Source organism: Nothoprocta perdicaria, unplaced genomic scaffold (genome assembly GCF_003342845.1).
Source record: "Nothoprocta perdicaria isolate Ctin4 unplaced genomic scaffold, notPer1 scaffold_13, whole genome shotgun sequence".
Lineage (NCBI taxonomy): Eukaryota > Metazoa > Chordata > Aves > Tinamiformes > Tinamidae > Nothoprocta > Nothoprocta perdicaria.
In genome coordinates, this window is record NW_020454427.1 from 2,046,421 (window position 1) to 2,072,865 (window position 26,445).

Sequence of the window (26,445 nt, forward strand, 5' to 3'; positions counted from 1 at the left end):
AGCTTAAATGATTTGAGAAGAAAATCTTCTTGCATTGCAGAGCAACAAGATGTGCTGTGAGTGCAACAACATCCCCTGCGCAACCACAACTCCAATCATAATGAAACAGATTTTTTTTTTCTTTACACTTAAAATGTGTAACTACATGTCAGAATGTAAGGAATTTAAAGGAATGCTTTGTAAGTAAACACATCCCAAAGCCATTTAGAAGGCTTTAAACAATTTGCCCTAAATGCAATGAACACTTCCATTAAAAATATTTCTCTAGCTTGATTGAGTTTAATAGCTGACATCCAAATCTTATTATGTGTAAATGTTAGTCCATATAAATTCCACTAAAATCTGATGGCAATTAACTTCTTTGCCAGACTTAAAAAAAAAAAAAAAAAAAGAAAAAGAAAAAAAAAAGGAAAAAAACCCTCCACTCTCCAAAATAAAGGTTCATGTGTTAAAAATGATTATAGACAACCTCATATGGACCATTTAATAGGAGACAGAGTACAATGTTGTGCAGCCATACAAGATGTGGTCGCTGTAAAAGTCAGTCCATGGGCTTGATCACCTTCCTTGCGTGCAGCATCGTTGTGCGTCATCGTCACAGTTTGCCAAGTCACTCTCTTGACTGGTAGAATAAAATGTATCCAGACTCGGAATTTTTCGATATGTCAGAGGTCAGACCATAGAATTCCTCAATAGCTTGAGCATCTATTTTCTGCAAAATAAACAAAATCGTTTAATGTATTGCTAGATGAAAGGAATACCAAACATGGATTAAATGGCTTCCCAAATACAACAACAAAATCACGTATCTGTTTCAGGGTATCAATTAGCAAGTTCTGTTGGCAAATCAGGCACTGAAAGGGTGATGTAACAGCTTAGGGGAGAAACTCTGCTGGTCTCACTCATGGAATATTTGTCCAAGAAAACACTGGTAGATTTGGCTTTTCCCAGTCACAGGGACACTTTTGCAATAACAAGAAAGCATAAAAGGGACCTCAGCTTTGTGAAAGGTAACAAAAACCCATCACTTAATCCTGGTAGAGAAGACACTTAATCCTTTTATTTGTATTTTGAATTTCCTTAAATGACTTGTCTCATATGAGTCTGGCATCCTTCCTTCAGACCAACAAGTCATGTGTCATCCATAAGACTATTCCTTCAGTTGGGTACTACACAAACGGAGCAAGGAAGGTCACGCTTTTGATCCCTGGAGTGTGCAGTAACGGTGTAACTGCGATTTAGTGGAAGCGTTGACCACCAGCAAGGTGGACTCATCCTCTCCTGACACCATTCCCACTGATTATTTTGTCCCAATGATTATTTGTCCCAATGATTATTTTATTCCACTGGATTTCCTCCTGGGAAACCAAATGCCAGACTCCACTTTTGCTGAGGTGCCACATAAGGGGTTTGTTTAGGAATAAATTGCATTGTGCTTAGAAAGACTCTGTAATAGCTGCAGACCACATTCTGTTTCATCTTTTTAAACACTTTCTTTTAATTTTGCAGTTATTGAAAATTAAAGATTCTGCACTAACACGGTCCAATTTTGAAGCTTGATATTGCCAAGGGTTGCAAAATAGTCCCTGATTTTTTTTTAGCTTTTAATGAATTAAAATGATTTTATTAGATTTAGAAAACATTCCAAACTAAGTCCCTCAAATCTCATATTAAAACTATCTGATGTTGCACTGAAGTAAAACAACCCCTTCTGACATTGGGAGGATAAGAACTACAAGACTAAACATTTTCCTTCTAATAGCAGTTCCTAATAGACCTGACCCAAGTGCCACATTACAACCAAACTGTRGCTTCTCAGACCAGTATCTAGATCTGGATCATATCTTAACTCCAAACAGAGAAGAGAACATAAACATGAGGGYTCTAGCCCTGATCTTTAGCATACTGACCTCTACAATGTCATCATCAAACAAGAGCCAAAATCCATGACTTTTCACAATAGTAATATAATGCCCCCGATTCGGTCCACTAAAAAGCAAAAAACAAACAACAATAAAAATTAGAAGATACTGTCTGTTTTGATAAATCACATGTCCATGTGCAAACAGACTGAATTATAAATAGGCTTTCTGAAGATCACCCGCCCCTGGTGCTAGAGTGGACATGTTCTTCTTTCCCATTTTATTAACATCTTCATCAACAAAAAGCTAAATGTGTTGCTTTTGATTTGTGCTACAACAATTTACAAATCAACCTACAGAATATTTATCTCATGGCAAGCATTAATGACTGCAAGTATTTTTAAAACAACATAAATTAAATTCAAGAGGAAAAACAGATTGGTAGGGGTCACGAAGCTTTAGCTGCAAACACTCTTTGGGAGGAGGGCACAGCAAGCTCCTGGAGCCCCCAAGGTTTGTGTGGAGACTAGGAGTAGCCAGGCAAGGAAGCAGCCTACCTGCCACAGTGCACAACCACGGCTACCAGGTCGTACATCCGATCCAGGTTGACAGCGTCCCCAGACGTGTTGAAGAGCCGCAGCTCCAGGGGGAAGACCACCCGGTAAGACAGCTTGGTATACCTGTGCAATTGCTCCATGTACTTGAACCTCTTGAGGTGTAAGGCAAGAATCATTGGCAGCTTTTTTACTCTCATCCTGTAGAACGGTCAGAAGGTGCATGATCAAGACCTGGGCTGTTCAAAGGCCTCTTTCTTCTCTACCAGTTAGAGGCTTGCATTATAAAAGCACTTTTTAGACAGATAGAKAGACAGACAGACAGACAGATAACAAGAGCAGCCTATCACTCCCAGCCTCGAAASTGAGAGATGTTTAACAGCTTTGAATCTGTCTACAGATTCTCTGGTCTGCAGGAGTGTGGAAGTAGGGTGGAAGGCTTCTATGTATCTAAAAACTGGTTTTAAAGAGGAGTTTTATCTAAAGTCAGAAGGGACAAAGTGAATTCCCCTCTTTGCTTACCTTTTCTGGGCCTCTTGTTTACTGCAGCAAGTTTCACAGTAGTATTTCTGTTCACTACATAATGTCTCTGTGTTACTGAAGTCTCTGCAAATAAATATAATYATCAGTTCTTAAATGTTCTTTACATCCATGTTTATATGTGCTCTGTACCTTTGCATAAGAGGATCTGTTAAAAACATCTCCAGGAAACTTAACATCAAAGTGAAATAAAAACTGAGGGAAACTGCAGGGCAGATAGATAGAAACTGCTGCTTCGGCTAAGCAGCAAACAAGTTCACTAAGCTGTAAAAACGGTCAATGTTCAGTCTCCAGCAACTATATATCATAGAAATATTGAATAATTCAGATCAAAAGGACCCTGGAGACAAACACTTCAGCCTCCTTTTAGGCCTTGTATTCCAATATGATTTCAAATGCACTTTGAAAACCATAGGGAAAGGTCAGTAATGCTGACACAAACAGGTTCAAAGTAGTGACTACAGTGAAGAGTAAAAAAGTATTAATAACAAAAGCCTGCAGTACAAGTACTGCTTCAATTATCAGTAGCTGTGAACAGGCAGAGATCAAGTTAAAAAAAAAATCTCAGATTAAAAAAAAAAAAAACACTTTATAAAGTATTTTTAAGCACTCCTTTCCAAGGCAAGCCTTTATTTTGCTCTCCTAAGGTCAGGCTCACTGCTGCAAGGACTAGCATTTCTCCAGTGCCCTACGAGGGATTGACCTGAGACTGAGAAGGGGAAAAAAGGGCACTTCTAAATGCAAGGGTTGTTGCTGAGTACGGTTGTGGCATTCACAGCAGGGATAATGAGGAAAATCCCGGCTTTCAGACTCAGGAAGCACTTAGGAGTCCCTCAGATGCTTGCTTTCTTTCTTTGCAATTCTGCTTGGTGTGAGTTGCTACACATCCCTTCCAAAGCACTCCAAAATAACTGGTAAGTGCACTGTCAAAACTGGCAGTAATTTGGGAGCTTGAAAAAGTATTTCCTCCAATCAATATTGTTAACTTATAGCCACAATATATGGTCTTAAACACCTAGATATCAGTTTGTTGCAGTCAAAGCCAAGGCTCCAGGTATTTTAGATCTAAGTAATCATCTATGCAAATTTGAAAATTATTTTGGTGTCCAAAGCATTTTTTTTAATAGTTGAGAGTGTACTAAGAGCAGAACTGAGCCTCAAATAAAAGATTTCTCTCTGTAATTTCAAATGAGTCACAGAATCAGAAGCTCACATGGTGAAAAAAAATACACTTTGGAAATCCTTTGCCCTCCAGGGACTTGGCCTTCATTCTGCAAAATACAAACTTAACTTTTAATATGTGCGTAAGTCCTAATCAGCAAAGCACTTGAGCAGAAGCTTACAGGTAAGCACACTTAAAGCCCTTTGAAGCCAGTGCTTATTCTGCAGCACTTCTTCCAGGTGACAAGGTAATCAATTATTCTCCCCAAGAAGGGATTCTTTTTCTTCTCTCTCAAGCATACACGTTGAAAGAGAAAGCGAGTAAAACGAAGTGCATTAATGCGCATTTTGTCATTTGTGGAAAAAAAATCCATTGCACTGTCTTCTATGCTGCTCAAATAAATAATGCTATTCAATTTCTTTTTTTTTTTTTTTTTTTTTTTTTTTTTTTGGATATTCCAGACCAGGAAATTTAGCCAAGTCAGACGGAATGGCAGTATCCGCCAAAGAGATGCATTCATTTACCTTAGACAGTGTGTAATTGATGTGTTCTGCTCCACATCAACAGAAAGGTCAAGAAAATCTTCATCTTTACTACTAACCTGCAGCAAAAAATATACATGTAAAACAGAGACTTAGCAAAAAGCCATACATTTAAATACTGTTGATATCTGTGTGCGAAAGAATGGAACAATTTTCAGAGAAATACATTGCACAAGTGTTAATGCATTTCAATGCTTAAAAAAAAAAGATCTAGCTCAGTGTGACTATATTCCTTTTGTGAGGCTAGAAACCTCTATCAATCCACTTATCAAAACCCACCGAGCATGGCCTTGTGACTGAAGTTTGCTGTTTGCCATTAAATAAACATGACTTCTCCCCACCTTCCTTTTGGAACAGCCAATTTKCAGCTCCTCTGGGTCTTTTATGCTCTTATGCAAGATACAGCCAAGTGAAAAATATGTTTTTTAAATGCAAGGAGTGAATCTCTCTCTCTTTTTTAAATTGTCCTGAAACTCACGTCCTAGGATGAGGTTGAAACTGATACCTTAAGACTTCTGCCACTTTTAGGTTAAGTTCATACTGCACCACAACACAGGAAATGGAGCTTTTTAAAGAGACATAATGAGACAAACACTATCGTGGGGTGGATAAGTAGAATTGTCATCCCCTAGATGAGCTGTGGCTGATGCAGTGTGCATGTTTCCTTGCTATGCAGCACAGCTCTGTGTTGATTCAGGCCAGTTCCCTATTTTACTGTGTCACGGAAGGAGTGGTGGCAGGGGTGGCAGGAGCTTCATTACTCTGTGTATTTGATTATACAAGCACAGTTTATGCCCTACATAATTATCCTCACTAGTAAGGACACAATGAAGGTATGTTCCAAGGTAGGCAGCTGTTGAGAAATGTCAAATTCAACCACACATTATGTTTTCTCTTCAAAGAGCAGTCAGAAGGTAGACTTTGCATTTCTGGTTGATACAGCTGCATTTCCTCATTTAAGCTTGCTGCTGGACTATAATTTTGACCAGGCTAAACAAAAGATTTAAGATAAATAATGTCAAAGTGATGATATTTTACCAAAACATTTTGATTTTGCCAATGCTTTTATTAGAAGGAGAAGACTTCTGAAAAAGTGTGGGGATTTTTTTTCCATTTTTAGAACAACAGATCTTCATTTTTGCCTTGAAAATGATTTTTCACCTGGCAGGTTTAATTTTGCATAAGGTAAAATAATATAAGTATCTATTCAAGCAGATAATTGTAATATTTCAGCTGAATCTGGAAAGGAACTTCAAGGAAAATGAAGATCTGTTTTGGGTCATCTCAAATCATATACAATACTAACAGTTGTTTAGTATCTAATCACGTTATATATGTGTGTGAGTGTCTATATATATATACACACATAGATATATATGTGTGTATATATATATATAAATACACAAAAAAACAAACAAACCAAAAAACCCACCTCTCTCTCTCTCTCTCTCTCCCCCTGTATATATATATATATATATATATATATATATATATATATATATATATATATATATATATATATATTATATGTATACATAGAGGTGGGTTTTTTGGTTTGTTTGTTTTTTTGTGTGTGGAAATTAAAGATTGAATTAGGACATGTTATCAATTGAGTTCCAAATTCCAGGCTTTCCTCTTATCTATAAAGATAATTCAATCCTTAGGATCCAGGAAAGCCACTGTATGTTTTTTCAGTTCACAGAAATTGCAGTGGAACTACTGCACCTGAATTAGGTCATAGTCATAACAATCAAATCTATTTGTAAAACTATTAAACGAACACTCCACATTCTGACCTGCATTTCCTTAGAGCAACTAGAAAACACATGGGACAGCAATATTCAAATTAAGAGTGTCCATCCGTGGGGTTGGATCTATTGGCCTGATTTAAATCCATGTCCCATGTTGGATCTGACCCACGTTACCCTTGCTTAGATTGCTAAAGCATATGGAAGTTCTGCACTACATTAAGCTCGTCTTTGCATTGTGTCAGGGACTCTATAATAAATACAGTGAATGCAGCCCCCTGAATCCAGGATGCATTTTGATATTATCAGAGACGTACAGAGGTATAAAATACATCCAAATAAAATGAACAACAACTCTTCCAAATAAATCATCTCAGAGACATGAGTCTACCCAAGGAGCACAGAAACTACAAAACTGGTAGCAATCATGGGCAGTATAAACATACAGCTAGAATCCAAGAGGGAGAGCAACAAAGCTTCAGAGATCATCGTGTCTCTGCTGCTGGAACCAAGGAGCAGAGCAAGAACTATGGGYTTAGCACGTCTCAAGATAGAGATTAAATACAAACTCTTTGGCAAAGTGCAGTGCTTCATCAGAGTATCACATGGAGGTTAGGAACTGGTGTTTATTTCAGCAAGCAAAGGATAAAGCATTTACTTAAAGGGGAAAATGACTGAGCTGCTGCTAGAATAATACAGACCATGCAAAAGGTGAGTGGAAACTGAATTCCAGCTGCATTCTTTCTAAGTGGGAAAAAGAACTGCTGGGATCTGAATGATTCTTCATACCATATATATATATTTATATATATTTGTATTTATGTACTATATATTTAAACTTCAGCAAAGTAACACCTTTTAATGCATTTTACTGCTTCCCAAAGGTTTCAAGAGAAAATAAATGCAATAAAAACTGTACAAACTAGAAAAATATACTAAACATAGTATTTCTCCATTCAAAGTAGGAGCCTAACTTTTCTCTGTGACACTTTTTTCTTTTCTTTCTTTTTTTTTCCCCCTAATAGTAAGGTGCAAACTGAGATTGAGAGGACACTTGCAGTCAGATTTTCTAATTAAAACTACTTTTTACTCATAAYTCAGACCTAAGAGACTTCAAACTGATAGCATCCTTTTTAAAATATTAGGAAGATTAAAAAAGAGGTTTGTTATTAACAAACCTGCAGTATGCCTGTCACATTCTTAGGAACGATTAACACAAATTCATCTTAAAATTTTTTCTTAGTAGTTTATGACTATCCCTGTGTCTCATGGAATAATGATTCGATTTTTTTTTTAACTGAAGTTACAATAATAAGGAATGGTATTAACTAAAAAGGTTTTTAACTGTAGAGATATATATTAGGACGGCAAGACTTGGCATAGGTCAGCCAAGTAATGCTTAGAAAAATGTATTTTTAGAAAAGGATATACTCACTTCAAGAAGTAAAGTCTACAGGAATATCCACAATTCTCAGATGTCTGAAAAGATTCACATATTTATATATACAAAATGTGTCTACCTATTAATGGGCAAAACCCAAAGACCCCAACTATCACAATGCTTACGGTTTCACAGTTCAAACATCTAGTTTCGTTAGTCAGTGTTCCCTGAAAAATCTCATGCACCCAGGTGAGTTCTTGTTTATTGTTCTCTTCAGCTTCATTCATGTTGCCGTTTTTCAGTTTTCCATTTTGCTTTTCCTGTTTCTTCTCCTCCTGCAAGATGTCTGCGATGGTGTTCAGCAGGTAATTTAAAAACTCGTGGGCATCCTGCTGCATGTAGTTGTCAAAGAGATCTGTGAAGAAGAGAAGCAAGATTTCTAAAGCTAAGGATATCCTCTCCTTCATGAAAGGACAGTAAATTCATTATTTCTTTTCAAATGTATGTAACTAGGCCTTGCTCAGGAAAGTATTTGAAATCATATCAAAGAAAGCAGTTTTGCAGCCATGGTGACTTTAGTGAATCTGAAGTCAATCTAATTCCACCAAACTTTAGTCCTTTGGAAGGTGAGGCTTTTCTTTGGAGCTAGTTGTACAGGTTCCCAGCACAGCCAATGAAAAAAGCAAGAGGGCAGCTCCTGCCAGGCAACTATCCCTGCCTAAGATAGGTGTGAGAAATCTAATGACTCCAGAGGGAACCTAAATTAATTACTTAGACTAGATGCCTAACTTCAGGCAAGCTGACTCCCACTCACACATTCCAAGTAGCTCAGACACTTCAGAACATAACTGAGTTTGGACAGAAAGACACCCAGCCAGGGAAGCAAAATGCATTGGACACCAACATGTAATAACAGCACCATCTGAAAACGCTCATTTTTCACAAGAGCACAGGAGAAATTTTCCTTTTATGGAAAATTTCCTCATATAGGAGGAAATCCTTATAGGCTTTCCTCATATAGGAAACGCTTGCAGAAGGTGGTGAAAAATATCTTTATGGTGACGGTGAAAGAAAATGGACTTTTTCTCCACRGAAGACTTAATTTGCTCACCATGTTGAGAGGCGGGGGGAAAAAAAAGAAGAAAAAAAAAGAAAAAAAGAATTTGCATTCCCAACAAATGTATATTTTTATCCCTCTGCTCCTGAAAAAGCCCATATGGATTTCCTCGAAAATATTATTTCACAGACTCTCTAGCTTTGCAGTGTCTAGCCTGGACATATGAACARGTTAACCCACAGTGAGTCTGGTCTTAATTTAAGAAAGCTGAAAACATAAGATGCAGTCCCTGAAAGCGATTCCCAACAGTGTAGGGGCATTTATCACTAGATGACTCGGAGCTAACTTTGCCACATTTCAGTTGCCTCCTTTGGAAAGAACAGTCTGCCCCTTTATATGTTGTCACCAGGAAGCAATTCCTTCCAGGTGTTCGACTCATACTCTGCCTCTCCATTCAAAGCTCCCTTGTTTCTAAGCCTGCCACCCACACTGACATGAACCCAGGCCAAAACGCAACGGTGGCAGCCTTCCTGATTCCAAGATGTTCCTCACATCCCTTAAAAACGAATGCCACAAAATCAGGCATACGTTGTTGCTAACTTAATCTTCAAAAAGGGCCTGATGCTTCAAGAAGTTAGACTGTGCCATTAGTAAGAGACTACTAAACTGTGCATTACTCCACCCAGAATGTCCTGACCCATCCGTGAATTTCCGAAAGGATTCTGATTTTGCACTTACCATTCTCTTTTCGTAACCTTGATATGAACTTCTTTGGTGGAATAACCCCAACTTTCTTCTTCTGAGTAGCGATACTGTGGAAAAGGTCTGCCAGGCAAGTCAAGAGATTTTCCTTCTTTTTCTGTTGGGCCTTGTATGATAGCACATTTTCCCGAAACGGCCGGCAAAAATACAATGCCTGCAGCACGGAGTTACAGTAGCAGGTGTTCCCAAACTGCCAAGCAAAAGTAAAAACAGTCTTAACCACTGTGCATCATAATAGAACTAGATGCTTCATTCAACTTCTGGCTTCTGTATGCCTTTTATCATCCAGCTGTTTTATCATGCAGCTGATGTAGGAAGACATTTCCACACTCCCTTTTTTTTAGTTCTTTACCTTTTACCTTTACTTTTTATTTTCTACATTGAGTAGGATGKAAATTATGCCATTACTAAGAAATGCATTTATTGGAGTGAGTCTTGCTGAATCTTTTTTCCACATATATTCCATATATGTTGTGCTCCACTTTATTGCTTGGTAGCAGAATGACTGAGGTTTGCCATAGGAAGAAGCAGTATTGCAGTTTGATTTATATGAGGTTAAACAAGAGATTAAAGAGTCCTTTCACTTCTCCTCTCTTCAGTCATGTAAAAATGATACTCCTCAAGGGGCCAAGATGCAGATTGTCATATCTGAATGTGTACCTCCATCACTTCCTACTAAAAATTAAGAAAAAGACTATTCCTCATATTTTATGGATAAACCAGACTTTTAACCTTACTGAAATGTAAGTTCTAGCCACTAAAAACATTCATAGAGTGGCAAGCTGTTTTCACTGCAGAGTATGAAGCTATCCTCAAACATCTCACACAGTTTTGCAATTTACTTTGTCTAAAATTGGAACATAAGAAGCACTTTTTCAAATCAAAACCTTAGAGGGAGATTGGAGGAAAAAGAAAAAAGGCAGGGGGGGAAGAGGGAGCAAGAAAGGAAGCAAAATTAACACCAAAACTGCAGTTCTCTACCTGTTTTGCCTGTAGAAAATGGTACTTACATTGACCAATCCAAAATAGTGCTCATTGATTGGAAACTGCTCTGGACCAATGTCTTTTTCCAGAGCAGAGGCATTGGTGCCCTAAAAAAAAAAAAAAAAAAAAAAAAAAAAAAGGAAAAATCTCATTAGTCTCCATTTTAATTTAGGATTCTAAAATAAAACCATGGACAGCATTGAGATAGAAATGCACATTTTCCTTTCAGCTACAATTAGCTAAGCTAACCCTGCCTTACTAATGTGCAAGCACGACATTCATACGAGCCAATAAAAGTATTTGCAGTTGTAAGAAGTGGAGCAGCCGGCCTGTTCTTGGAGAGAATAGGTCACAAGAACAGTGGWTCTCCCCCACCAGACATCTCCCCTTTATTCTGACTTTGGACATGAGCAGCCGGAGCCCATTACTCTCTTAACACTCTCATAAAGACACGTGTTGATCTTAGGCAAATCCCTTAAACTGGTCTCGGATCAGCCAGTTTCTTGATTCAAGGCATGTTTTCTAAGCATTACTGAAACTCCCTCTGCAGCCCTTCAAATTCACCAGCAACTTTTAACAGAATATGAACAGAATATGGACTAGCAACAGCATCACAAGTGTTAAAAGGAAGGAAAAACACACTTTCCATTTTGCTCTGTCGAGCAWCAAAGAATATGCCAGTCCAAGCACTGTCACATCTCTCCCTCACTGTGTTGCCACTGTGTGGCATGTTCAGCTGACCTTCATTCTAGTAGCAAAGTGCCTTTCATGGCTCTCTGTAAGCGCGGTCTCTATTTGCRCATGTATTTACTATGGATATACCACGCCTTAATAATTTCCACCACACATGCTCTGGTTTCCTCAAGAGCAGCTGACAMATCTATTTTCATGCAACATGTAAAATAGCACTGTAAACATGCCAGCACATAAAATATCACTATCTTTTTGTTCTTTATCAGCTGCATCCSCTATCATTTATTTTGTAGTTTTGTGTAAGGGTGAGGTCACATTGCACTTAGACAGGTTCCTTCCCACTCTTATGCACAAAAAAGAAAAAAAAGTCTGCACAAGATTATTTTCCCTAATACTCGGAGAATTCCCTTGATCTGGAAATTCGGTTGATATAATATTGGCTCAGGGAGGTCATCAATCAAAATTTTCAATCTTGCTGCTAATCAAATCCAATAGTTCTGATGTTGCTTCCCATTCTCTCCCCAAAGCTCAATTTGCACTTCATTACTGCACCTACCATCAGCATTGCTTGCTATACTAGATTATTATTTCATGTCAGCTCATCAAAAGAAGCCAATTTGCTCATTTTAGTCAACAGAATCAGTGGTGTGAAAATCAGCACAGGTGTTCATGGAGAATTTGCAAGCCTTGGAACCAAAACAGCTCCCTTCAAATCAGCCGCTTTCAAAAAAGCTCCAAATATAAAATATTTCACATCTCCTTCTCATCTCCTTTACCCGCTTCTCCCTCACAGATGCACAGCTCATTGCTCAGCCCAAGTATATGTAACTTCCCAAGTGATCCGCTTAAGACCCAAGAAACTCCACGTTCCAGGTGACCAGAAGCAAAATTTATGGGATGYGCTTGCATCGCTACCAGCTTCCACTGACCCCCAGCAAGAAACYCATAAAAAGGAACAATTCAGATGAAGGAATTACTGGCTGTATTTCACCAGAGATGGCAATGTCATATGTCATCTTCATATTAATGCTCACTGTATAGCATTCAGATCAAAGCAAAGATTTCCTTGCAGCATATATTTAGGGTTCAAATCAAGTTCTCTAAAATAAGAATGAAGTGGGTCTTTCTTCAATTTGGTAATTTCTTTTTCCATAGTAACAATTCTTCCTTGGGAATTGATAGAAAAATTATGTCTCTAAAAATTAACATGCTACTTTTTTATGACCTGTAAGTTAGAGTAAGATGTTAGACTGGAAGGTGGCAAGTGCTAATTAATTACTTCTGTTTTGACCATTTGACTTTTTTGCAGGACTAGAGGTTCTTACTTGACAGGATGCCACACAGTTTTGACAAATCTTTCCTGGCATTTAAATTTCCCTCTACATATTATGAGAAAGAACAAAAATCAGGATTGACCTGATAAAACTACCATCAAAATCCAAACGAATCCACAATATGCACTATCTAGCTAGTTGTCATATAAACTGCAAGACTGAAATTGTTTTTCCATGTGGAATCTAAAAACAGCCTATGTACTTTGCAATTAATTTCCAAAGGGCATACTATTGAAACAGCATGTAGTTAGTAAGAGCTCATCACAGAGGTCTACCTTGCAACCCAAAATCAGGCMCTGGCTGTTGCAACTGCACAGCAAAGCAGTAGGTCAGTTCTCCAGTGGAACAGGGAAGCTAAAATTCCGTCTTGGAACAAGTTGACATAATCCCTATTGACTTCATTGCTTGGACCTTCTTATATAAAGTATATCAGACTGGCTTATTTAAAGTGTACAAAAAGATACTGTTGAATTTATTGGGGAAAAAAAAAGTAGAACAGGAAGAAGCACAGCAACGTAATATTTCAAGGTAGGATATATTTCTTACCTGGAGGGAAAAAAGCAAACTATTTAGAAAACCAAACCATGCCACACTGCATTAACTTACACATATTTTACATGTTTTGTATAAGAAGGCTCTTCATGAAGCCGTGAGGGCAGGAGCAACATGTTGGGAAATTTTACAAAGTACACTGGAACATACACACTCAAATCAGGTTTAAACTGGATGTTAGATAGGCAGTAAAATGATTCAGAATTCACTTCAGCTGGCCACATAAAACAGGAGAAAATATTAGCCTGTTATAGTTAATATACAACTACAATCAACCACAACTATTTAACATGGTTTTAAACAGGTTTGTCCTTGTCCAAACACCCAGCGAGGGATTTTGATCTCTTCTGTGAGTGAAAATCTGCCTAAACGTTTTAATATAATCCATTTTTTATGTTTTTAAAATGGCTGTRTGCTTCAGCTAGACAAAATACCCTTGCACTGTTAAATCTATTGTGCTTTCATTAAACACAAGCGTTGCAGGGCAGCCACAGACCTCAAAGCGAGAAGAGCCCAGGGATGTAATTCAATAACCTGGAATGTGGGACTGCTAAATTCACACCTGTGCACAGAGATAACAAAGCAGCCTAACTGGTTCTTGAAAGAACCCCTTAATGAGGGAAACGCACCAAGTCACCTCGGCGGTCAGACCTCCTGGGAACGAGAACATGGAAACGCTTCCTCTAATGTATTCTGGGGTGTTAGTGATCTTTGATTTCTTTGAAGTTCTGCCATTAAATTCAACAAGCAGGATTTAACCTTTATTTTTTTTTAATATACTCTCATAAAATAGCAGAGATGAACTGTTGAAGACTTAGTCAAGTTTGGGTCAGTTTGGGCTAAATCAGACTTCTACCATATCATCATTGCAATAGGTGTTCCAAAAATCCACGTGACCTGGACATTTCCCTCTGGTTATTTTTCCCTGTTTTAGCCTCATGGATAGGCCAAACAGAATTCATTTCACTTGAAATTTTGGATAATGTAATGAAGAACTTAACTTGTGTTTTGCACCACAGGAATGAGATTACGTAAAAAAATCCTGTTCCTTTGCACGTCAGCATGTATACAAAAGAATGGTGTGTGAAAAAAGTCAACAGATTAGATCATTAAATCAGAAAAGAATATAAATTTTACGGGAAAAGAAGACCTGTCTTACTCAACTGTAAATATGGAACAAGCACAGAGTATCATGAAAACCTCTTGTAGCTATCATATTTTCTCCTATTCCAGTCATAAATTCTCTYAAATTACAGCATTATATAGTTATTAGAAAATGTACGTGTGTTTTGAGAAGAATAACTCTCCTCCAAGGTATTGCACCTTTTCAATGCCACAGTTTTTGGGTTACAAAAAAGTCCATTAGTTGACATACTCAGAAAAAAAATGTTTGTATCTGCCATATGTGGGGACACTTTCTACATATGCTCCCAATGGTGCAGTGGCTAAAACAGGTTTATACTGAGATACAAAAAATATTTTTGTTAGGTTTGGTCTGACYTCACCAATGATCTCGTAGAGAAGATGGTCACAGCATGAAAAAAGGACATTAAATAAAGTACTGAAATGAAAGCTATGCAAACATTTTTTTCTTTCTCACAAAACTAAGCTATCTTAGCAAAATAAACTCAAATACAATAACTGTAGAGAAGATGAGGAATGAAAGCGAGAGAATATGAAACTTGTTAGGAAAAGATGAACAGACCTGACTTTGTAGCATGAGAGAGCTATAAAAATGGCACTAATTTTCTAGAAATTTGCAAGCGCTTGGTTTAAAATCTATTAATCCAGTAAAGAAAACAAAAGGTTTCTGAAGTAATCTGTAAAAAAAAAAAAAAATCAAAAAGGTATTCCTCCAGTAAACAGAAAAAAAGTATGAATGACCATCAAACAAAAAAAAAATAGAAAATAATAAATAGAAGATATATCATCGCAATAAAAGCTAAAATCGTAAGAGAAAACACATGCAAAATTGAACTGTGAAAACAGAGATTTAAAAAATACATAAAGAGCAAGGGATGAGTGAAAGGAGATGACAGATCCACAAAAAAARGGGGGGACTTCAGACCATACAGCTGCAAACTGGATATTTTTGCCTTAGTATTCAAGGAAAGTGAGAACAATGTGCTAGAAATAGAGTTATTTCCTGGAGGGAGAAAATGAAAACTTAGAAGAAACTAAGGGTGATGTTGGGGCTGGTAGAGAAGAAACTAGAGTAAAAATAGAAATGGCTTCAGGGGCAGGCAGCCTGAATTTCAGAATTTCAGAAGACACAGCATATGGGAGTGAAGGGAAAAGGAAGATAGGGAAGGAGGTGTCAGGCCTCCTGGCCAACAAATGGCAGTGATGGATAACTGCAAGAAGAGGAAGCAACTTTAAGTAACATTCAAACTCAGYTCTCGGAAGCAACGTGAAGAAAAAGAGAGGAAGGAAACAGCAAGGGATACCACATTGTRCTGTAGAGTTGCAAGTTTTCAATGCCATGGATACATTCCTTATCTTTGGTGTGGGACATCCCAYCTCTACCTCTCAAAAGCAACCTCAACTTTCATTGGGCTTGAACAACTTTCACAGCTGCCCAAGGGCAAGTTGGGATTAAGCATCTAAATTCTCCACAAAACAGTTACACCCTTTGCCATGTTAAATAAATAAATAAATAGGGGAGACAAAAGCCAATCTCAGATTAAGAAAGATATTCACTGTACTTTGGAGAGACAGAAAAAAATCTCCACAATGCAATTAAAGACATGTTCCTGTTTTGCACACTCCCCTGAAAAAGTTGGACCCCTCTCTCCACTGATGATAGAAGGATTTTATAAGGACTAGCATTTCTAAGATCAACAGAATATCATTTCTTCAACAGCATATTTTTTTTTACTGAGCCATCCCAAGTACATATGTGGTGCCTCAGAGCATCCTAAGGGCAGGTCCTTATAGACCCCATCATAGCTGCACCTGCTGGAGAACTCTTTAAGAACCTGAAGGACAAAAGAGAGAGCATCTTCATTAAATCTAAAGTAATGGGAATTATGAGGGCTGCTGCAGAACAGACTTGGAATTCAAAATGGTCTTTCACGTATCACAGGAAAGCTCTAAAAACTGTTGAACTTCAGTTGGGATAAGTGCACGATTCTGCACATAAAAAGAAGAATCAGCTGTACATGTACAGAAKAGGAAACAGCCAAGAGAGCAACTCTCAAAAAATAAATAAAAGGAGAGGGCTGAAGACTGGAGACCATAGTGGGTTATGGCTTGAATGAGCATCAATAATATAGTGCTCCATGTCTGACYGAGAGCAGTTTACAGAGTGCTCAAGTAACTTCCCTGTTTAATTTCTGATTGGTAAGACTTCAGGCCAGGCTTGTCCAGGTTTGGGTGCTAGGCTTCAAGGAAGAGAGAGAGAACTGCAAAAAGCCCAAAAGAAGGCATGAGAAATAACCTCTAGAGAAAAATGAGTTTTTTTCCTCCGTAGAATGAGTTGAATAGAGTTGTTTTGCATAAGGCAGAAAAGACTGAGGAGAGGCATGGGAACATTTTCAAGTACATAACTTTTGTTAAAGGAAGGAAGGAACTAGTCTGTTCTCCATGTGAAGGGCGAACTGCATGAGMAATAGAAAGCTCAAATTAGAGCAATGGAGTTTCGGGAAGGGCAGTAGGAAAGTTTCCAGTTATAAGGACTTTAAAATACTGCATTTCAATGCTAGGTAAACTGTCGGGAGAGATGCCTTTATTCTTCTTATTATTTTTAATTATAATGACTCTATAGTTTATCAAAGGAACTTAAATGGACAGTCAGGGAACTTGGTCTTGAGATCACCATGATCAGTATTGCCCTAGAAGATTATAGATGCAATCATTATTAGGTAATTAATTGTGAAATAAATTAATTAAAACATATGGCAGCCAATCATGGCTGGCTTGAAACTGTCAGCAACGTGGCCTTCTCTGCAAAGACTGAGCACACCAGGAACATGTTTTTAATTGAATCCTGATGGTGGTGGAGATGTAAGGCCATTTCTTCTCAAAGAGTATCAAAGAACTGCAGTGTAAGGTGTACGTAAGATACATAAATTTCACCAGACAGGCATCTATCAACCAGCGAGCCAGCCAAGGACAGTTCCTGGAGGCTAAATGAAGATAAGCAGAAGGAATTTTGCTGACTGCTTCTCCCACTAGCCATGACCTTCACTCTGGAGACTCTTCAGGCTCATAAGGACCTCACCTCCCACAAACAGGCTCTAGAGTCTGCTCTCAATACCACCCCTTCCATGAAAGAGATTCATACAGCCTTGTGGGGTTGTAATTAAGAGGTTGCTTTGTGAAGGTGCTTAGCACAACACTCATCAGCTCTTAATTCATCAGCTTGAAGCCAAAGACTATAGGCATATAAAGGAAATACAAAGTTCTTTGCATGAGATTGTGTATTGTCCTGTTGTGATTGTCACCTTCTAACCAACTAGGGACCACTTCAGCCATAAACAAAGTCTTAGTGCAAACCCTAATCATTAGCCCAGGTCATAAATCAGAAATTATATATCTGAATTATTTCCAGCTTGTATTTCTTCCTCTACCCAAGGACATATAAAGGGTTTTTTTTGTGTGAATTTTCATTTATCTTTGTTTGAATAGTGACTTTATGATAGCCCAGTACCTGTTTGTCAGTCGTTCTTGCAAATTCCTTATTATTTCACATGACAATAATTAGACTTCACATTCTCTGCATTTTTACAGCATTGCATTAGCGTGTCTGCCGCACATAAATCGTGCAGTCTTGAGACTATGTTTCTAAAACCACGTTGCCTAAGCTGCCTGCAACTAATCTTTTCAGATATAAAAATTCATGGTCCTTTACAATTGTAAGTATATCTTCAGATAGCTGGCTTACTGTCTTGGCAGGTAAAATCTGGCCATAATCTGTCCTTCTGAGAGGAAGTTTTAGAAGTTTTGAGGACATATGCACTGTGGGGTGCCCATATAAATGAATCTAGTTAAAATTTGTAGTAATAAATTCTGTAACCCAAAAAGACTTTTATTGTACAAAGCAGAATTTTACTAATTTTAGAGCAATAGAATGTTCATATTTTCTAGCAGTGAACATTTGCTAAATCCAGGAGTTTGACTCCTCATCCTACCAATCTCCCATATTCAAAAAAAAAAAAAAAAAAAAATCCTGTAATGAGTCTCTAAAATCATAACTAAGAAAATATTTTTATTTATTTATTGACTGTAAAGTCTCTAGGGTTTAAAAGTTTTTTCTATCATATCTACAGGCTTTTTTTCTCTTTCTTTTTGAACGGAAAGCTGTAATTCCCTGCTACTCTCCTAACTTCTGGTTTGAGAGCCTGAAGAACATAATCCATCTCTGTGAAAGTCATAAGGACCATGAGAATAAGAGGTAACAAGGAAGCCCAATAAATAAAGTGTAAAATTCATCTGAGGAACTTCTATACTGCACCTTTTTATTCAAGGKACATCAATAAAACAACTAAGAGGGGCAACTGGGAGGTTTTTGAGATTACAATCTGCTGTTTATTAAATTGGCAGAACAGTCTGAGGTACAGATCAGATTGTTTGAAATACTATTACAGAATTATGACAGAGAAAATGTATGTAAGTTTTCAGCAGAACATTAAATGGAGTTTAAGAATATGGTCCACCAAGTATGACAGCCATCCCTATAAAAATATATATCAATACATTCTGAAACACTTAGTGTCATACACTGCACTAATAGTAATATTCTCTAGGTCCCATTTGCAGCATGAGCTTAATTCTGAGCTCAAGGGTGAATCAAGAGCTCATCTATAGAGAAACATATTGCAGAGGATTTCAGTAAGGATCAGTCTTAAAATGGCAACATGTCTCTCCACCTTTGAACCAGTTTCCTGCACTTGAGTCATACAGGTTATCTCAAAGGAATCACACCAGAGAAGATTTCAGTGCAAGTACAGGGGCTAAAAACACATCCCTAGTTTTGCCTAGAGTCTGCAGGAGTTACATGACACCGACTTTTGGTATTCCCTAAAACAGTGTTTCTTGGATGCCTCCAATGCTTCCTAAGACGGCGAAGTGTCTGAAAGGCAGATTAAGAGCAGCACCTCTGGGACCTGTGGCACTTGTCATCCCTCTTCAGTGAGGGTGGTCTCTGTGCCCATATGAGAGTCCCATTGACTCTCTCAGGAACCCTCTGCCTTCCCAAAGCAGAAAGCAGAATAAATTGAGCCATATTTACCCAGCGAAATTCATCTAAATTTTCTACTCCAAGACATGAAAATACTTGGACAAAACAACACCAAATCCTTCTTCTAGAATGAATTGCCTCTGAAAATATATGAAAACCTGTGTAATTAAATATGAAAATCTATGTTGTGTTCAGCAAAGGGAAAACACAACAGCACAAAACAAACAAGCAAAACATGCCCAAGCAGGTATCATCCATTCTGGGGGGAAAGTGGTTAGGAAAAAGCAACAACCTCTTCAAATGAAAAGAGAACACAAAAGAAAAGAAAAAAAAAAAAGAAAAAAAAAAGGTTTATTTTTTCCTCATTACTGTGTTTAACTATATTAAAATACTTTAAAAATATTATCATGGTGCATTATGTGCCAAATATGTTACCTAAGAATTAAGGGGTTCATTCATTGTAAGTAGCTCCGTTCTTCAAGCACTGAGTTATAGTATAGAACAAGATCTGGCAATTAGTATCTTTGGCAGATTTCTAYAGATGCCTAACATCAAACTAACACTGCAAACACACATTTTTTAATGTAAATAACCTTCCAGAGTCCCATTCTTATGCAGGGTCATCATAGGTCCTTCTACAGCCCATCAAGTTCAAGTCTGCTGGAGCCACCACCTCAACTAGATGGACTCACTCAGAGCAGGGAGGCATGATGCAGTGCCACCAATAACTACAGTAGTTTGTATTTTTCTTAAAGCCCTCTGAACTCCTACAATCCATGGAAAAATCTCAGCTTTGCTCTTCCTAAAAGCACTTCCTGCCTCTTTTTATGCAGAAAAGACTAAATTTGACTAACAAAACACAACATTTCTGAAAGCTAGCTATGCAGGGCTCACCGAATACATAACTTTAAATCCTTGTTCCTGCTAAACCAATTTYGTCTGCTGTCATCAGTATTGATATCATAAGCCAGAATTGTGTAGGTTTTTCTGTCAGAGACTCTTAATTCTTCCCTTTAGTGTCACCATGCCACTCAGTTTCTCGGGTGCTACTTTTGCAAGAGATGCTTACAGTGGCTGAGCAGCAGCCCTGGGTTGGTTCAAGCCTTGGGAGAAGCATGCTATGTGTAAGTGCGTCTTTCTGAAGAATGCAGAGACAGATCTCAGAGGTTGTAGTATCTTATGGCCACGTAAATGTCTTAAAAGCATTCAGCCTCCAGCTCCCTTTCATGTGGTGCTCTGGTGAAGGGTTTTCAGGACATCACACCTACCATATATTAGCAAGAAAAACTGAGCCTGCCTAAAAAGGAGGGTTGGTTTGAGTCCAGGTTTTCTCCTCAGTGCTTCATTGCTTCCTAAACCTTTCTTTCCAGTATCCTTGGCCCACTGACTCAAAGGACCAAAACCTATTGAGAACAATGAAAAGTTTAGAGAAATACTTACTGTGGGGGAGGAAAATAACTCAAGTTATTCTACCCCAAGGAATCTGGACTTGTTTTGCTTGTGTAAGCCCAAACCAGCCCTTCCTCTTTGCGTGTTTCAAGGCAAGGAGTGTGGTACGTGTCAGAACTATGTGCACGATGCTCTCAGCATCTGGCAGGYAAGGAAAGAGCAAGCCCACGGAAGCTGGGACCTGGAGATGAGGGAAGGAGGAGGCTGAAGAGGGCCAGGGCACCACATGGAGGGAAGCTGGCAACTGCACGGAGCTGCTCTTGAAGCACCTGGAAATAGGGGGAGAAGCACAGACTAACACAACAAAATGCATGGGAATAAGCTGCTGTCCTGTTCGTAGGGGTGCTTAGCACTCAGCTCATGCATAGGACAAGTTCGTTACTGTCTTGACCAATTAATAACCCCTTTGACAGGCTCACTTTGAGCTCTGCCTTCTCTTGCCAAAAAGTTTTAAAAATCCAAAATGTCGGATGCTCCAGCTTGGTAGAGCAAAGATTAAAACTAGACCCAAGCCCACAAGTGGGAAGTGTCCTTTCATTTTCTCCTGGGGATGAAAGCAGCAAAGTTTCAACACAAACAGAATATTAACATTTCCTCATTCCTTCCTAATTGCCCAGTCTGTGATTCGAGCAAGCCAAGTGCTCCAAGAGCACTTCCCAAAGCACAGTCCTCCAAGCGCCATGCAGTGCAAGACAACCCCCGACGTTAAGTCTAAAGCAGAGATTTCCTAGAACAGGTACCGAGCACTTGGCTCCAAAAGCACCCAAACAAGCCACAGCTCCGGACCACTGTCCTCATTGTCCGGGCAACCCAGGTCGCTCCGGGCCACAGGGCGCTGCCCCGGTCGCTAAGGGAGGGCCACGGAGTGAACGCGGATGGGGCTCAGAGCCCGGCTTTGCGGTTCTCCCTCGCCACGTTATTAGGGCAGGGGGAGGAAGGGCAGACTCCGGCTCAACCCGTGCGAGCCGGGCCCGGCCGCGCATCCCGGCGCTGCTCCGGGAAAACTCCTGGGGACCCGGCGGAGCCGCCTCCCCGGCAGGGCCGGCGCGGCTTCCCGGGGCCGGGATGCGGCGGCCCCCGGGCGCGGGGAGCCGCCGGCCGGGCCCGCCGCGGCACTCACCATATTACAGATGGAGGCGATGTTTCTGACAGTCATTAGTCTAAAGGTTGCAGCGATCCCGCACCGCCATCTTTACAAGGTGAAAACGGCCGCGCTCATGGTGGGAAGCGCGCAGGAAGGCGGCGGCTCCCGCTCCGGGATAAAGGCGGGAGGAGGGAAGAGCGCGGGCAGCCGGGGCAGGAAGGAGCCGCCCGCCTCCCGCGGCCGCCTCAGCAGCGCGGCCGCCGGGCCCGGCTCCCGCCGGAGCCGCCTCTGCGCCAGCCGCCCGCGCTAATCTCCCCCTTCCTCCCCCCATCCTCCTCCTCCTCCTCGGCGGCGGCGGCGGGCGGGCGGCCCCGCACAGGTGCCGAGGCGCGGGCGCTCCCGGGCCCGGCCGCCGCCCGCGGGGCACGGGGCAGCCGCGCCGCGAACCTGCTCGCCCACCCGCCGGGAAGCGCTCGCCCCCGCGCTGGCAAGCTCAGGGGGTAACAGAGCCCTGAACGCAACGCTGAGCACAGGAAACGCTTTGTGTCCTTCTGCTGCRCTCCCGGTCTTATGTTATGCACAAATTCGACTCCCTCTGGTTAACTTGCTTAACCCCCAAGGGCTGAGCTATGAGTGACATCATGTCTTCCCAACACAGTGAAGGGAAACAGGAGTTAAAGCAGAGATGACATTTCAGCATTGGCCACCCCCAGACTCAGTTCTGAAGCACCCAGGGCCTGACTCGGCCTCCAGTGCATTTCCAAGTAGCCTGTGGAGAATGACAACACTGCCCCATGGCTCTCTCTTAAACAAACGCCTTTTTATCCAGGCAACCTAATTCTGCATTGTTTGCTGCACCTCATTTATTCCAATTTATTGCAATGGATCCTACTTGCTCCCTGTGAAAAAACTACAAAGCAAATGAATGGTTTTGACTGGTCATTAAAAATCAAAAGCAGCAAAATGTGGTAACTAATAAAGCAATTTACCTCACATATATTGTAATGTGAAGGTATTGTTCCCATAGTACAGTACCCAAAGAAAACATACCAAGAAGGAGAACAAAAAGAAATGTAAGGAAAGGTAAGCATCGTTTTCATACTTTTGCTTTCTTGYTGATCCTAATTACCTGGCTACAGCAGAAGACTTCAAGGGGCTTGTGTTTACTAAGCATTTCTGTTAACAAAATTGTTACTAGCTAAGCAAATTACTGATTGTGCAAGGAAATGGCCATTGTTGAAAATAGCCATATTTGGAAATCTAAGGTGCATAGAGATATACACATACATATACATGCACATATATAGATATGCATRCATACATCAGGAGATTTCAATGTCATTTTCCTAAAGCTTATACAGAGCATTCCATTTAAGGGTGTACATATTTGATGTCTTATTTTTGTGGATTAATGATAAATACAGAAAATAATGCACAGTTTTTTATGCACAGTGTAACAATAAGTATAGCACTGACCTTTTTGTTCTTCAGTTATGGACCGAACCAGGAAAGGGGAAAGGAACTTTCAAGCTTGAAATGTGTGTGTTTTCTTTCCTTTTTTTTTTTTTTTTCTTTTCTTTTTTGATGTCATTATTTTCAGACCTAGAAMTTTTATTTCTGCAGCTTTTTGAAGATAAAGTGCTAAGAAAAGTAATAAATACTAGTTCCTACCACTATAGGAACTGTATAAATAAAGAACAGTGAACAATTGTTTCCAGTCTAAAGCATTACCCTATCTCTTCATAACAAACAACTAACCCTGTGTTTCTTTTCAGTGTTAGACAAAGAGAAGGGAAACAAAGAGCTATTTATAACCTAAGAGTGCTTATATAATTTCTGTTGAAAGGTCAAAAAAATGTCTCCTGCATTTACTTTTAGATCAGTCCTTGTCATCTGGTTATATACTTCCAACACTTTTATTTCACTACATAAAATAAGCACCTATAGTAAATAWCCTCCTTGGCAAACAGCGCTTTGGACTTCAATAACATTTTCCATCTGAAGTTCTCAGAGTACTCTGCAACATTCACTCCACCTTATCAAATTACTGGGTGGCAGGTTAATATTAGCCTATTTTACAAAGCAAGAAAAGAGGCAGCAGAAATTTAGTGACTTGCCCAAAGCTAAAATGGAAAGTTAGGAGCAAAGCTGGGATTCGAGTACATACTTACTCTGTAATACAAGGAGGGTACTGCATTTCCTCCAGAGGAATCTTAGAGAATTCCACTGAGGATTCATGACATTTTATTCTAATAAACTAGGGCCCAGAAATGGGTGACCATCAGTCAATTATGCTAAACAAGAGTTTGGAACAGCATCAAATTTAGGATATATTTTCAGGTTTAAAAGAACCTGAAAAGAAAAATGTAGGAGGCACTTAAAATGAAAGTACTGTAAGAACTTAAAAAACCCCTCAAATATCTGAATTACTTTATTAGTACTAAAAGTGTGTTTATAATTTTGGAAACTTCATATTGTGATTATCACATTATTTATGATCAATTAAGGTGATCAGTATGTCTGTCAGGACAAAAAATATACATATGATAAAAGCAGAAAAAGTCTAAAAAGTCATATATCAGAATACTGAGGTTATAATTGCTAATTTTTATTTCAGTTGAGATGAAATTTTAGCAATACGAAGTATTGCTTCCTGAAGTGTAGAAGTTTTATTCTTGAAATAGAAAGATATCTGATACTCTATTTTTCCACAAACTAACAATTACATTATATTTTATATATAAATATATATATTTATAAATATGAGACCAAATCTATTTGACCTTTTTCTGTCTACATAAGGCCATCCATTTTTAGCATAGTCCATCGTTAGTTTCAGCAGAGAAATAGTTCTGAGATCAGCTCTCTGGACTCTATTCTTAGTTCTCTCAAAGTAATACCAACTCGGGTAAGCAGGGCCTATTTAAAAGTTAAAACAATTGTGCTTTCCTATGGGAATAAGCCACGAAACAGGGAAGACAGTAATAAATCCTATGCTAATCCCTCTCTGATTTTACCAACGGATATTTTCCATGAAGCTTGGCATCTACTGCAAAGCTGCAGATTGGGAGCTTTAATGTAATGTAAAATCCCAAACTGTAGCTGAGCAGAGAGGCCATAATTCCTGGTTCATAGTAAACGCATGGAACCTCCTGTATTTACATCYAGTGAGGAAAGCAGCTGCAGACCATGAAAAATTGACGGTGATTTACAAAAATAAATACATAAATAAAAATAACTGGGGAGTTTACATGGGCCAAAAACCTGTGAAAACACTAGTCTTCTTTTAGAGAGTATTAACTTTACCCATCAGCATCTAYCCATCTTTTTCAAATGATCCAAGTCATTTTTCTTGATTTAAAATATGTGTATACTTTTTCTTCACTTTACAGTCTTAGCAAGTGAGAGCTAGCAAGTTAGCTATCTCCTCCTGAATACCAAGCACAGAGGATGAAACTCTGCAGTGATTTTCCCTCTTTATCTAGACTAGCTCACTTGCTATAGACACTATATTAGTTGGCAGAGAAGGAACACACTTTTTTTCCCTCCTCATTTCCTTCTCCTCAGAAATTGCTACTTTTAGGCAAAATACAGTCATAGCATCTGGNTTTTTTTTTTTTTTTTTTTTTTTTTTTTTTGCAGTTAAGTGTCATATTTGAAAACCAAAAGGCAGAATACACTTATATTGTTGTCTAATACTCCAAACGGTAGCTGAACAGATGAAAGAGATTCTTAGTTTGGGTTTTTTTTTCTTTTTTTTTTTCCTCTTCTGGTTGTAACCATTAAACAGGTCTATGAACGGGCTGTTTTGGCCTTTACAGCCAGTTTGATGCTCAGTAATAACCTAAATTATCTCATAGCATCTTACTCTTGCCTTTTTTTCTTCCTACTTGATTATGTTTCATAAAATTGTATTCCTGATATCAATTAGGAGCTTTGAACAGGGATAGTAACAGAATTGCATATTAAGCTACAGCTTTACAGGTTTATTTAATATTGATCTTCACTGATACTGCTCAGTTCAAATGATTCCCTCATCTCTATAAGGTAGAAGCTTGCAGTATGCCCTCTTTACCATCTGGTACCTTGTTTAGCATGGAAGTTTACTAGTGAATTTTACTGGCTTTTCTGTTACCTATGAAAAACATACTTACAAAAAATTTTGGGAAAAAAATACTATGTAAAATCTAATCAGCAGGTATCACCTTGGGGGAAAAACAAACACAAAATAAAACAAAAACCCTTAGTCATAGAAGTCAAGAATTTACCAAACAAGAAAAGCCTCTGTGAGCAAAAATACCTGAAAACTTAAGTTGCTTGCAGAAGTGTATTGTTATTTCTGCCTCTGGAAAGAAAAAAAYAATTCTGTGTTATCCTCCTCTTCTCCAGAGTTTTTTGTTTGTTTTGTATTTATTATTTTTGCTCTATTCTACAGGCTCTAACTAACATATTCTGAGAACAAAAYACAATGGATATTTTGAAAGTAGACAGGCTGCAAGTGGCACTTGGTCTATTTTCAGCGTGAATTTCAAGCAGTCTTTTCATTTTATGTAAATTGTG

The 26,445-nt window shown here is 38.9% G+C and overlaps 1 protein-coding gene across 1 annotated transcript; it reads right to left on the bottom strand.

The window, feature by feature from the left end:
• Positions 1-406: 406 nt before the first annotated feature.
• USP46 (ubiquitin specific peptidase 46) lies at positions 407-22,118 on the bottom strand. The gene is made up of 9 exons (XM_026033528.1): positions 21,922-22,118; positions 10,619-10,699; positions 9,585-9,798; positions 7,975-8,204; positions 4,643-4,719; positions 2,939-3,022; positions 2,420-2,617; positions 1,911-1,989; positions 407-712 (listed from the first exon to the last, which is right to left on the bottom strand). The coding sequence occupies exons 1-9, from the start codon at positions 21,955-21,957 to the stop codon at positions 611-613; spliced, it is 1,101 nt and encodes a 366-aa protein (XP_025889313.1). The 5' UTR covers positions 21,958-22,118; the 3' UTR covers positions 407-610.
• Between the last annotated feature and the right edge of the window lie 4,327 nt (positions 22,119-26,445).

Excerpts from the sequence above, each read along its gene's own strand:
- USP46 (XM_026033528.1), bottom strand. The coding sequence starts at position 21,957 with ATGACTGTCAGAAACATCGCCTCCATCTGTAATATG. Across the intron at positions 9,799-10,618 it reads ACTATTTTGGATTGGTCAAT|TTTGGGAACACCTGCTACTG; the intron begins GTAAGTACCATT and ends TTTGCTTGGCAG. Across the intron at positions 713-1,910 it reads TTGATGATGACATTGTAGAG|AAAATAGATGCTCAAGCTAT; the intron begins GTCAGTATGCTA and ends TTTATTTTGCAG.